The 14,675-nt window shown below is 39.4% G+C and overlaps 1 protein-coding gene across 1 annotated transcript; it reads left to right on the top strand.

Annotated features, from left to right (window-relative positions):
* Positions 1 to 5,421: 5,421 nt before the first annotated feature.
* CTSO (cathepsin O) lies at positions 5,422 to 14,548 on the top strand. Its single transcript, XM_017805784.1, has 8 exons — positions 5,422 to 5,604; positions 6,729 to 6,834; positions 7,815 to 7,948; positions 9,092 to 9,259; positions 10,695 to 10,816; positions 11,735 to 11,898; positions 12,339 to 12,431; positions 13,789 to 14,548. The coding sequence occupies exons 1-8, from the start codon at positions 5,422 to 5,424 to the stop codon at positions 13,821 to 13,823; spliced, it is 1,005 nt and encodes a 334-aa protein (XP_017661273.1). The 3' UTR covers positions 13,824 to 14,548.
* Positions 14,549 to 14,675: the final 127 nt, after the last annotated feature.

Raw genomic sequence — 14,675 nt, 5'->3', positions numbered from 1 at the left:
TTCAAATTCCAATTTATAAGATGATTACATTAACCTAAGTGAAAGGCAACCTTTATGACCCCTAAAGCATTTTGCCTTTCTGCATAACAAAATAATTTTTACCTTTTCCTGTCTCCAAACTTTTATCAGAAGGTAGGTACATATGATACATTACTACTGCACTTTTTTCTTTCTAAATAGAAAAGTCAATTCTTATAACTGAACAGCAAATAGCTCAGAATAAGGAAGGGTTTCTAGTGGAAAAAGAATCATTGAGTGACAGAAATAAAGCCAAACACCCTAATCTGTCATCCAGTTAATTTCACTTGCTAAGAGGCAAGGAACTTTTTCCAGCATATAATTAATTAATATCCAGGGGGTATTTCTTCATTAGCAAATCCATGCTTTAAGTGCCTTCTATCTTAACTCAAAACATTTATAAAGTCTTCGATATTGATTAATATTTACTGTCTGATTCAAACATGTTCATCTGTTCAAATGCACATCCACATCTTAACCAAAGCCTGTAGACAGCTTCATAACCAAAACAACGTCAAGAAGCAAACTGATATTGGAATATACAATAAAAGTTAAAATGGATAGAAGTAAAATGGATTAAAAATGGAATAGTTCAAGCATTGTTCTTCTAGTCAGACACGGCATACACAGGCAAAATGGAATGAAGCAGACATAGAAATTCCCTAGGTACATTTGCACCACCACTCAAAAACAGAGGACTTCAGCAATGTTTTTAACACTGTGTCTGTCCCATGATATCCTCATAGGCAAGCTTGGGAAGTGCAGGCTGGACAGTATTCTTTAACTTATCCATCAATGACTTGGATGAAGGGGTAGAGGCCTCCTCAGCAACTTTGCTGGCAACACAAAGCTGGGAGGAGTGGCCAATACCCCAGAGCACTGCGCAACCCTTCAGAAAGATGTCCACAGGCCGGAGGGATGAGCAGAGAAGAACCATTTGAAGTTCAACAAAGGCAAAGGCAGGGCTACAGCAATGCCACCTATCGCCACCTATTTACCCTTAAATTGGCTTAAGCAGGAACAGATTTCATCCCAAGATTGCAATTCTCATTTGCTTTGCTTACATTTAAAAATTCTTACCAGTGCAACTATATTAGGAAACAAGACCTCTGCCAGGTCTTAAAATAAGCAAATCCTTGGACTTATCCTGAAATATTTTTTCCCAACAAATCTTTTAAGAAAAGGTGCTCAGCTCCATCTGGTGGATTGAGGTTATTCCTCTCTGAGGCTGAGGACTGCACAATACAAATGGATTTATTTTCCATGTGTTAAACATCATGTATGCATGCAAAAGGCACAAGTCCAAACTGCTGCTATGTAGACACCAACCAAAGCACTATAAAGTTATCCCTCCTACCCAAAGGTCCATTAACACATCTTGTTACTGCCCTTAGATTCCTTCACGAGGCGCATGGCTGGTGTGTGCTGGAATGCCTACTGCCCTTAGCAGCAGCAGCACCCATCCTCAGCAGACCTGTCTTCAACTCAGAAGTAATTTATTGTATTTTGCCCTGTTCGCTATGATAATTATAAACAGAGAGGCCAAAGAGCACTGAAGCTAGGCTGTCTAACAAGACTCAATTAACTATTTCAAACAGAGATGCAAAAATCACTGGAGGAAGGAAAAAAAAAAAAGCCTGACTAGTAAATATTAACATGCTCTTTCAATCTGACCCTGTAATACTATAAAAATTCTCCCACTAATTGCACTGCTATATTATGACAAATTTTAGAAATAGGTATTTTGCAACTGATGAGAAGTAAATTCTCTTAAGAAAGGAATATCTTCATTTAAAGAAAATATCTTACAATGAGTTTAGAGGTTCCTAAATGTATGTTCATTATTGTTTCTTCCTTTAGCATGCATTCTTTCAGCTTATCAAATACTTCTAATGAATAGCCAAAATGGTTATTAGAGATACGTAAAATTTCATTAAAATATATTTTAAATAAGCATTGACAATTATAAAATTCTAAATGAGAGTTTCTGAGAAAAAAAACAAAAACAAACAAACAAACCAAAACAAAGCAAAAAACCAAAACAACAACAACAACAAAAAAGCATAAAAAGATTTTCAGCACCTGTCTGGTGTGACTAATGTAACTAATATATAGCTTACCTGTGTCAATGAAGCAATAAGAACTGTATCTATAAAGCCTTTAAGAAACCCCAACCAAACAAAAAACCCAGAGCAAACAAACAAACAAAAAAAACTAACACCTTTGTACTCTATTTATTTTACAGGCCTGAATCTGGTATTATTTTTACAAGTGTATTTTCTTTTATCTTAAGGAAGCATAGCTAAATTTACACTGGAGTAATTCAAAACAGAGCAAGGACTGCATGCCTACAGACACAGCTCTCCATGTACTTTGGTGTGATTTTGTTCATCTAAGCACAAACACAAAGTGCTTTAATAGCACGGTAGTTCACTGGAAAAATAAAGCCTTCTGAAACACTTTGGCTGTCAGTCACCTACTGGTTGTTCATTACACTTTATTCTCCCTGACCCAGTCATCAGACAAGACTCTGACTTTTCTAACACTCTCTCCTCTTGAACAAAATAAATTGATACATCTACTTAGTACACAGAGGGCAAATCTAAGAGAAAGACACCTTTTCCTCTTGCTATGCTGTACAGAATTTTTAATCCAAATCCATCTGAGATATATCTGTTTTCCCAAAATAGGGGAGGAGGTTTTTGCTCATTTGTTTGAGATTTATTTAATTAAAATAAAAATGAAAGCTGCATGGTTTGCAACTTTGCAGAAGTCCTTTGCTGCCCTCATGTGTTCCACAGGAAAAGTAACCCCTGAAATCTACATACAAAATAAAACAGCTTCTCCAATCAAGACAACTTCTCCTTTTATTAACAGAGCATAGTCCATGGAAATAATAACTGAAAAATAACTGAAAGCTTATCTCGTTGCTCTATTAAAGCTGACTGGTTTGAAACTTAATGACTATATATTAAATAAGAAAATGTATTCATCTTGAGATAATCATAATTCCCAAGCAATAGATTTCAAGGCCAGCAGGCCAATTTAGTAAAAGTTGATCATGATAGCCTGGTGGAAAATGTGAAAACTTTAATGAAAAGCATGTTTTGAAATAAAACATAATTTCAGTATCTTTCTGATGCTTACATTAACTGCTAAAGTAACTTCTTTCCTATTCCATTATACTATACCATAGAGAATAAAATCATGCAACTGTTGCATTAAGGCTGCTGTTACTTTCACAATCAATACATCCAAAGCTATGGTGACCATATTAAGCTTTCTTTTGACACTCCTGCCAGTCACTGTCCTACACTTCTCCCAAGGGTCTCAGTGCTCAGAGTTACAGTTTGATGGATTTCGTTTTAGAATTTGGCTGCTGAAGTCCAGACCATCCTTAGAAAGGTTTCACAATTCAGTTCTTATGCTACTGTTTTCATCCTATCTGGCCCCTATGCTGATCCCAGACTTCATTATGTCAATATGAGTTTGTAATAAATTGTAATAACATCTCCTATGCCAATCCTGGGTTTACAATGATAAACCATAACAGAATAATCAATAAAATCTGCTACGTTAACAAGCTCTCTCATACTCTGGCTATAAGACACAAATACCTATACCAAAATGGCCAGCAGTTCAGACAATTCCGCGACAGCCATTTCATGGGAAGGAGGAAGGCAAAGGCAGAGCTGGATCATGATCTCCACAGGTTTGTTCAACCCTGGACACAAGCTATTTGGTGGGATCAAATCATAAACTTTTATTTAGTCAAGAGGTTCCTGAGCTGCCATGACTGTTTTATCATTAATCTACTGGCCACCATACGAGTGGTGCTAAACATTAAATTCTCTCTTCACTACAGAAATAAGTAGAATTCCAGGTACAAAGCAGAATCATGATTTTTTTTTTCTTTTCCTCATAAAGAAAAGGTACCTGCATGATAAGTGTTCTACAAACAAACACAAGTTCTCCTTTATCAATGGAGTAGACTGAAAGACGTTGTCCTCATCTCATGATTAAGCTGCTGGGTTTTATTATCCCTTCCCCTAACAGAAAACAATCTTACTGCAGAAAAGTGAGGGGTTTGGGGTTCTTTTGGTAAAATTCCTGTTTAGTTGCTCATTTTAAAGAAAAATAGCAAATGCAGCACAGTTACTTACATATTTCTTCAGTCACCATTGGGGAGATACCAGACATCAGTCAAGCACTCAAATTGCTGAAGTACCCCCTCAAACAGGAGTTACTATCCCAGAAAGGAATTAGAAACTAAAAGATACACAGATCTCTTGTGTTTCATACAGTATAACTTCTCTTTCATACCAAGATTATTGAATGCTACACGCTGAAAAAAATGAAAGAACATGTACTGGCACAATTCTACACCTCACCCTTTACAAACTCCAACAAAAGTTTGCTGTTACACAAGATAGGGCAGCAGCAAAAAATTTGCACCCTGACTCTTAAAATTTCACCCTGAGAAAAGCCTTGTGTTTCCAAGCACAGCACTGCCAGGTTGGCTAGTGGCACCACAGGAGAAGGCCCCTGTGCATTCATGTTTCGTTTACAAGCTGATGCAAGGTGGAAAAGCAACAGAGGGAGATGAAACGTAGAGCAGATTTAAACATATAAATATCCTACTGATACTGTGTAAAAGTACCCGGTGATGGAAATTAAGAGACGACTATGTTAACTCATACTGACCTAATGAAGTCTTTAAACACCAAACACTGACCTGCTTGCTCAAGCATCAGCGCGACTAGTCTCCAAGGAAAGCAATGAGCCACCATAAGCAGACACAGGTTTTTCTCCATGTTGTCTTTTAGCATAACCTGATTCATATCTGGAACCCAGATGCTGGGGGCACTGGCTGTGCAGCTCTTCTCTCCCCACCCGTACCTTCCCTTGCTGAAGCCTGTAAATTGTATTCCTGCCGTCCCAAAGAGGCAGTAGCTACGCCTTCCCCTTCTTACTGGCAGCCCAGTTTGCAGGTACCAACTAACTTTCGGTGAAGGATTTGCATGAACTTTTAACCAGTAGCTGACTGAAAGCTCAGCACCCCCCGTCTGCAGCCCTTCAAGACTCGCGCGCGTCTCCTCCGCGGAAAAGAAACAAGGCTGAAAACACGAGCTTTGGAAGCTGCCGCTCAGCCCGATTCGCGCACTGGGTACACGGTACTACACCCGCCGTATCTGGCGGGCGCTACTCCATGCCCCGCCTCGTCCCGCCCCGCCGGGCGGGGCAGCCCCGGCGGGGGGCGGCCCCCTCGCTGGCCTGGGAGCGGGGCGCAGCCTCCGGGCACCGGCTGGGAAGAAGGAAGGGTTCACCCCTTTTTCCCCCACGGAAACCGACGGGCCTCAGACCCCGCGGGGTGGCGGTGCGTCCGCCGAGTCGCACCCCGCCATGACATGGCGGTCCGTGGGGCTGCTGGCGCTCTTCTGCTGCCAGCTGCGGGCGGGCAGTGCCGCCCTCCCGGCGCCTGCAGCCACCCGGCCCGGGGAGGAGGGCGGCGGTGGCGGCGGTCGGGGCCGCCCTCCGTGGGACAGAGGCGGCCGGGAGCAAGAGGCGGTGGCGGCGGCCCTCCGGGTAGGTGTCCCAGCCCGCTCGTCCACTCGCCATCCGCGCTGCGGGACCGCTGCCGCCGGGCTCCGCCGGGCTCCGCCGGAGGAGGAGGGGCGGCGAGTGCCGCTCAGCCGCTGCTGGCCGGGAGGCGGAGGAAGGCGGACCGGCAGGTTCCTCAGCCCGCACTGCCGGAACCCCACACCCCCCGCAGGCCTTCGGTGCTTCCCCCAGATCCGCGTCTCCCCAGATCGCTGGCATTGGGGCCGCTGCCGTTCTCGCCTTCCCCATGTCGGACGGCAGGTGCGAGCCGGGCCGTGCGTGCCCGGATGCCAACGGGTGTCACCCCTCCGGCTGCACGGAGCGTGTTGCCAGAGCTGTTTCCCAGGGATATGGGGCGACCGGGAGAAGGGGGGAAAGGCAGGCAGGCCCTGCCTGCTCTAGTGCCCCCCTTTTGCCCATCGTTCCAGGCGGGTGCCGGTCTTACGGGGCAGGGGATGGTCGCCAGGCTGAGGTACCAGCCCGATCTGGCTCCCGCCCCGGGTAGTGGCTGCCAGTGTGGTGGGATCGAAGGTGATGCTGCCCAGGATGCACTAGCAGACCACTATTGCCATTGAGGGAGTGCGATGGAGTCGTCATGGAAAACGCAAAGGTGGCATGAAATTTTATGTATTTCATGGTGAACTTTGTCAGCAGAAGTTGAAGAGAGTCAGATTGTCCTGTTTTCATAGTTCAAACCCCTGTTTTTCAGAGATCCAGGATTCCCAATAATATAAAGTTTAGGGCGTTTAATGTCTTTAGACCGTTATGCTCTTCTTTTGCTTTATAAAGACATGAAGCATGGTGGGGTTAATTCTTATCTGAAGGCATTTTTACATCTCTGAACCACAAGTTTTGTTGTGCTGTGAAGGAAGGACATCAGATGAGTTTGACCCAACTTGTTCTCAGCTTGCCTGTTTTGTCTGCTTCATATCAATTCTTTGCACTTAACAAGTGCTTTTTTTGATCTTTCTTGGAGTTGAAATGGTAAACAGCTGTCTTGTTATCTAAGTTCGTGTTTACTGTTGCTAACCTTTTCTTTTTCTGCTCTTATGGTTTTGTCACTACTGCTAACTTAAAAATGCCCACGATTTTTTTTTTTTTTCCTCCAGGAAAGTGCTAAAAGAATTAGATTACTGAATTCATCATCAAAAGATAATATGACTGCTTTCTATGGAATGAATCAGTTTTCTCACCTGTTTCCTGAAGAGTTCAAAGGTACATTTTCTGGTTGCTGCTAATGCCTTTTCTGATATTTTTGTTATTCTTTCCCAGAACCTTGTGTCTTTCACATTTACAGATTCTCCCCATGCTGATAGTCAGCTAATTTACAATGCCTGGTATCCAAATCAGTACTTTTGAAGGATGCAACAATCCTCTTCATGTTCTCCAGTATTGCAACGTTGAATTGCTCACAGCCTGAATATGTTTTAGTATACAGTTCCGTCTTTCCTTCTTTCTTCTCACTGTGCCTTAAAGCCTTCTTCAGCTGCATCAGTTTTAAAAGTGGAAGATACACAAGGTTCTTGAGTAAGTTTCTATTGCCTATCCCAAGACAAAACTGGCTACAGCCCAAACAGTGCTTGGAGGTCCATGGTTGTACAATCACAGCTATGACTTTCCAGAGCAATATAACGTGCTTTATTTTTTTTCCTAGAAAATTTGTCTGATGTCTAACCTGATCTCCCCTTCTTGCTGTTCAAGTCTATTACTACATTTTCTGTTTATCAGAGGATTTAACTCCTTTTTAAATTTTAAATAATTCAGCAAATTTTTTAGTGAAAAACCAGCAGTTAGCGGGTGTTTCAGAATCTTTACCTTATTCTGCTCTTACTTTTCCCTGGTACCTGACTAAAATAAAATAGTATTTTTTAAGTCAGTAAAATGTGAAAATTTTCAAACAAAACTTGTTTTATGGAGTGGTTATTGTTCAACTTTATAAAATATTCACATTTTCTACCCACATTCTCTATATAGAATACTCCTTTTCTTTTTGGAACTATAGGAATATTTACATTCATTGTGGAGTATAATGATTATGTTAAAATACATGAATTTTCTCTGGATTTGAAAATGAAATCTAAAATCACGGTTGTAACTACAGATCAAGGTTACCTCTGGGACTTCTAGTAAAATAGTGGTTTGTGGATTTTTTTTTTTTGTTAGTAGATTTATAGATGTTTGTATTCTGTGTTTAGCTATTTACTTAAGAAGCATACCTCACAACCTTCCCAGATATGCAAAAGTGCCAAAGGGAAAGGAAATACCTTTGCCAAAGAAGTTTGACTGGAGGGACAAGAAAGTCATTGCAGAAGTGAGAAATCAGCAAACAGTAAGTCCTTGTGTTTTCCTTTCCTGGTTCTCAAGCACTGCTCAGACACAGTTTCAGGGGGTAGACTGTAGAGCACAATGAAGGTTTTGGAAAGGACCAGCACTGCCTCAAGACTCCTTGGAGAGCTGGCACAAGTATGACCAGTTGAATATATACAGAGTCACATAGCATTTCATGTGAGGTGGGATTAGACTTAAAAGGATGAGGTGTAAAAATGGTGCTTTTAGGAACTGTGCATTTATAAACTGTGCATAATACATTTTTTGATTTAGTTAACTAAATCTGCAAGTATTTTGCATCATGTGTGTCTTGTATTTTTCTGGAGGGACCAAGGTAAGTTAATACCTGATCTCATCCCCCTCAGTTTACCTGGATAAGTATAGATCCTTTCCTATTGTTTGTTCCCGTGATCGAATGCCCTTGGCTAGTCAACACCCATATCTTTACCACTGAACACCTCAGGGGATGCATTCGTGATAGGAAGGTGACCAGACCCCACACAGCTACAGTTTATCCCAAGATAAAATGGTAAGAAACAAGCTGTTAAATCCCCAGTGTCTTTCCCTTCTGTGCTTCACATTGTGTAACCTGGACCCTGTGAGGAATAAATTCTGCTTCCTATTTAAAGGCCTCAGTTTTAAGAGTCTAGAACTGCAGTATAGATTCTGTGACTGTCTAAGAGTTTTTCTATTATGTTTAATTTGAGTTTACCATTTCTTCAACTATAATCTAATACAGTTCTATAAAATTCTACAAAAACTTACTAATGTGGTTAAAAAATAATTTCATCCTGAGTCCCAATCCTTCTTTAAGAAAATAGATATCTCACAGTAAAAAGCGTCCTCAGACCTATCTTAAAGGACAAAAATCATCAGGAGGGATTCCTTAATGTAAGACAACCACAATGTCGGAATCCTTAAAATAAGACATCCATAATGCATTTCTGGCTTTCAGAGAGCAGTATAGGAGAAAAAACAGTTCAGTATTTTAAATGGATGATTAAATTTCTTTATTATTGCCTTAAAATCAAAGTTCAAGGATGGTGTAGTAAATGAAGAGCATTAGACGACTCTTTTTTGCTTTTCATATCAGGCTTCAAAGACAAAAGTGACTTTTTCTTTCTCCTGTTTCCCTTTCTATCAGTGTGGAGGCTGCTGGGCTTTCAGCGTTGTGGGTGGTATAGAGTCCGCCTATGCAATTAAAAGAAACAACCTGGAGGAGCTCAGTGTGCAGCAAGTTATTGACTGCTCATACAATAATTATGGCTGCAATGGGGGATCCACTGTTAGTGCTCTGAGCTGGCTGAACCAGGTTTGGAACTTTTTATAAATCTCAAACCCTTCATTAGCTTTCATATTACCATTCTTATTTACTGGGAAAAAGTGGTAGGGAAGATGAAGTGTAGAGCTCATCTGATGTGTGTGTACATTTATATGTGCATATACTTATGTGTGTGTGTGTATATGTATGCATATTTATTTAGTGTGGAACTAAGAGAGAATTTGTTTAAGCAGAATTAAAATTTGGTTGGAACTTTATGGTCCGTATGCATTCTTGTGAATGTAACAAATCAGCCCTTGGGCTGAAAATCATGTTCCTGAATTCAGCTGGAATTGCAGACATACAGTACCAGTGTAGATGGAGCCATTTATCCATATGTCATTTTGTGGATTTGAGGCACCAGCATCTAGGAAGGATGTTGACATTTTCTGCTTTCAAATTTCTATGGTTTCTGTGGCAAACACTGCAAAATTATGTATAAGTGTGGAGAACCTTAGAATAAAATGGATTGTGTTTACCTTTGTTTCACTTGCAACCCAAAACATTGAAAATGGAGACACAGTTTCTACTTCAGTTGTGGTTAACACATTTCATTCATGAAAAACGAAAAACGTGTGTTAATAACATATGTAAACAGAAACATTTTAATATCTTTGAAATAAAAAGTACTCTCTCAGATTGAATTGTAAGAATACGAAAAGAATTCCTTCGTTTTTTGAAGTTTAAAAAAACCCTGGTTTTTCCTTTTTAAGAAACTGTAATTCCTGAAGATTCATGTAACCATGGCTAATAACAGTCTAGATAACTTGTCTAAGTTTGTATTTCAAGAACAACAGAGGATGCTCATCTTGATTCCTCTGAAGCAAAATTCTGTCTTGCTTGGCAACAGAGGGACCACAAATGATTTAGGCTGGAGAAGTCACTGTCATAAATGTACTGTACTGCAGAAGACAAGGAAAGCATAAAAGGCTGATACAATAGCTTTGTTTCTGGACTTTAAACCTTTATATAAATGTAATATGTTAGTATGAGGATTTGAAGCTAGTAACAGAATCAGATTTTTCAGTATTTTATATAGCTTCTTGGGATATTTGGGCTTCTTGAACTGTCCCAAGGAGAGAATAATTTTGTTTGTGGAAGTCATTTGAAGAGAATGAATAGTCATTCATCGAATGAGTATCTCTCGATCTTGAAATTGATGAGATTGCTTATGAGGCTAGTTTAAACCTGAGATGCCTTTTAAATTTTATTCGTTATTTAAAGACTTCTGGATCCCTTCTGAAGCTTTCTCAGTGAAAAAGAAAACTAGAGATAGTAAATACCTATTTCACAATATGACACATTTCTAATCTCACCCAGAACACACTGAATTTTGGGTGGGTTATGTGGCCATTTTCAATATGTTTTGAGCTGCATAGTGATAAAATCAAATGCATTAAATTCTTATTCATTTATCTTCTTGCAGACAAGAGTGAAACTTGTGAGAGATTCAGAATACACTTTTAAAGCTCAAACAGGACTGTGCCATTATTTTGATCGCTCAGATTTCGGAGTTTCAATAACAGGATTTGCTGCGTATGACTTCAGGTAGCTATTATTGACTCTTTTTATTTGCTATACTTTTCCTTCTGTGTTCAGCAACTGTGGAGTAAGCTAGAGTGAATAGTGCATTGACCAGGCAAAGGTTATAAGATTGATTGCACCAGTTCTGTAGCTGTGTGCTGGAGAAGGATTAATGTGTTAACATTTTTGAGAGTTAAGGCTTGCCACTACAAATCCACTCAACACTGCCATCACTAAACCTACTCAAATGAGAAAGCTTAAGTCTGTGGCTTGAAATTAGCTCTTTTAAATTGGCTGTGTATAAACTGGAGTGTTGAGGCAGTTACAGTTTCTAATGTATGTTTACTGAACATTATACTGCTTTATTATTAGAAACAATAAATCCTACCTGTAGTAATTGGAATTTGTTGAAAAAATTAGGAAATATTCAGTTATTTCAGTATTCCTCCATTTACATACCCACCCACATCTTCTCCAGCCCATGACTTTAGAAACAGTATTGTCAACTGAATTGTGTGAAGACTTTAGCTTTTTAGGTTTCTGTGTGAAAAAAACTGTGTTTCTAATTTTTATCAGTACAGTATAACTGCATACTGAAATTAAAGACAAGAACTGTGATTTTGACTAGGAATTGTGTTACTGCTGTATTTGTAGTGCTCACCATTGCCCACTGACTTGACCCAGAAACCTGCTGCTTTTTAATAGCATTATATCTTTGGATCTGCACCTTTCCTATCGTTTCTGTGTCCTATATTTTTATTACTGTGTTGTGGTATATGAAATATATAATTACTAATGTATTTTACATGGCATGTAGAACTCAGAGGGAAGAGTTTCATTATTTGATTTTTAATTCATACTTAACAAGGAGATTACCATCTCTCAAATCACGTTAGTGTGCTAACTAAAGTTACTTGGCATTATCCCTCATTCCTTTCACAGCGGTCAAGAAGAAGAAATGATGAGGATGCTTGTTAACTGGGGCCCTTTGGCAGTAACAGTAGATGCAGTTAGCTGGCAGGATTATCTTGGTGGAATCATACAGTATCACTGCTCCAGTGGAAGAGCAAATCATGCTGTTCTTGTGACTGGTTTTGACAGAACAGGTGCGTTTCCAGTAGGACCGTCAACCCAGTAGGTTTTACATGTTTTTCTCTTACTTGCAGCTCTGCCTTCTGTGGGAGAAGTGATTAAAATCTAGAACCAGTTGTTCTGTTGAAAGCTGTTTGGTCTGATGTCACATCACTTCTGGAAATGCAGCCTGATCCCAGTGACTTTGTCACTGCTACTTTAGTTCTGTGGGACTTTGTCCTTGTAAAGTCAAGAACATGGCTATATGTGTCTTTACACTAGAAGAGCCCATATCCAGTCTTTCGATACTGGAATATTAGTTCTGTTCTCTGAACAACTGGTTTCACTGGCCTGTATCATCAAACCATTGCAAATTATGACATAATAGAATGCTAATTTGCTCTGTAGAGTGTTAGGGGTCTTTTAAGCTTCCCAAATCTCGTGTTGTCTCTAGTTCACGAAATGTCTCTTCCAGGTAGTATCCCATACTGGATTGTACAGAACTCTTGGGGGCCTACGTGGGGAATAGATGGCTATGTTCGTGTTAAGATAGGCGGCAATGTCTGTGGTAAGTCTGGCAAAAAATAATTAAGTGGTAAAGGCCACACGCTGGGATGTATCTCTCCATGTAGGTAAGGCTATAATAATATAATAGTAATATAATATATATTATGTATATATATTATGTAATAATATAATGTAATAATAAAGATATAATGGGATCCTCAGAGAGGCAATACAAATCATTGCTATGCTTTAACAGAGGTTAAATGAGTCCAGATGGGAAAATAAATAAAGCGTTGCTAGTTCAACCAAGCCAGGTATTTAAATGATTGAAAAGCACTATGTAGAGGTAAAAATATGTAAAGCATAACGAACAGTTAGATTACTATTGTACCTTACCACGTAGAGGTAATGGCATTGTAAAGTATACAGTCATGTGTCATGGTTCTAGGTTAGTGCCATTGCTGTAGTAAAACACTGCTGTCCTTGTCTGGTGGATGCAATTATCTCTGGGCTCAGTTTAGCAAACAAATACAAAAATTGAATCTACCTGTGCTTGGGAAATGTGTCCTGCTTGTGGTTTTTGTTGTAGGACAGAGGTATATCCTTTAAATGCTAGTTCCATCTCCTGCTCTGCTGTTAGTTTATCTTAATCTTCTGCAAATAAAAACAGATAATATTCAGTTTGCCTGCACTCAGTAAAGATCAGAACAATGTATTCAGCTTTTTCATGTTGCTGAATCTTTTGTTCTTACTGGTTTTGTGTAAAGAAACAATTTTGAAAGGGAAATTTAGAAATAGTGGTAAAGCAAGTCAATTGTAGAGGTGGCAGGGAGAATAGATGTATTATTTTAAAAATCTGTTCTCTCAAAAAGCAGAATCTTTCACATTTTTTGCAGTGTACCACACAAGAACAATCTGGCAAAGGACAGTAGTTGCTCATTTCCCCCACAGATGTTGTCTTCTGATTTAGAACCTCTGACACCACTTTTAAGGGTAGAAGAGCCATTACCATTTGATACCTTCACTGTCTATAGTCAAACTTTGCTTCTAGTGTAGGAATGACTACAAATGGAGTTTGTGATCTCCAGTTTCTTAGTGAGCTTTCGAAGTTGCTTCACGTTGTCTGTATATTGCCAATGCAGGACATCAAGGTTTAGATTGCTTTTCAGCACACAGATTGCACCAATGCTGAGTTCTCAAAAAGGATCTAAAATTTTGAACATGAGAGTAGGTTTCACCTACACACAGTGTCAGGCAAGCAAGAAATAAAAGGGCTACAGATGATTCCATGTACCCCCTCCCCCCCAGCAATTCACCTGCTGTTGTGGCATGGTGGAGAGATGGCATTATATGAATAGGAATTCTGGGAAGTCTCCACTTCTAGTATTTATAAAAAAAAAATTGTAATTCCTTTGCAGGTATCGCAGATACAGTTTCATCAGTTTTTGTTTGACACTTCTCTGGGCCAAAGACCACAAATATCGTTTGGACACACACTGTATATGAAGATGTATTTCAAAACAACATTTTCTAAAATAAGAAATTGCTATAAGGGCAATTCCTGCTTCTAGGCAGTACAGGAATAGATGGCTGCAGTTTTTAAAAACATTTTTATGTCGGATTTGTGTTGCGTGTCAAATTTCTCACGGAATAAGAAGACTCAGAATCAACTGCAGGGTTACAAAGATGGACTGAAACCTCAGATGTGAACTCTATCCAGAGTTGAATGCTATTGCATAGAAAAATCTTAAAAGGAAAGCAGTGGTGGCAAATGAGAAGGAATTTAGATCAAAAAATCAATAGTATAACAGTGTATTTTGAATTATTTGAATATAAAAAGAACCATGAGTAACAATTTAGAAAGTCAGCAATTACAGAATACATCAAATCGAGTGAGTGTTGGATTTCCTGTGTTAATTGAATTCGTAAGTGAGACTTCCTGGGAATCAAAAAGGGGTTCCAGCTTTGCTGACATGTGAAACTGCAGCTGCAGGCAAATGTAACTAGAACTCACAACCAAATGTGTAATTCTAAAATGCTCTGAGTTTTCCATCTGCAATGCTTTACCTGTGTCTTTTAAGAAGCCCTACTTTGAAAAGTATTGAAGCAATTCTGTAATTTTTGCACTCAATTACTGTACCATGTTAATAGTTTTTTATAAACTTTTTATGAAAAATGCAATGAGTGTTTATATTTGTCTGTTGTAAGTATTACTGTTTTAGTCCTTCTAATTGTTAATATTTTAAATTAAAGGAAGACCAAGTGGATTAGCCATGTTTCACTAATTCAGGTTCTGCTACTTACT

Source organism: Lepidothrix coronata, unplaced genomic scaffold (genome assembly GCF_001604755.1).
Source record: "Lepidothrix coronata isolate B3197 unplaced genomic scaffold, Lepidothrix_coronata-1.0 Scaffold13, whole genome shotgun sequence".
Taxonomy (NCBI): Eukaryota; Metazoa; Chordata; class Aves; order Passeriformes; family Pipridae; genus Lepidothrix; species Lepidothrix coronata.
The sequence above is the reverse complement of the archived record's forward strand: the minus strand, read 5'-3'. Positions and strand labels throughout refer to the sequence as shown.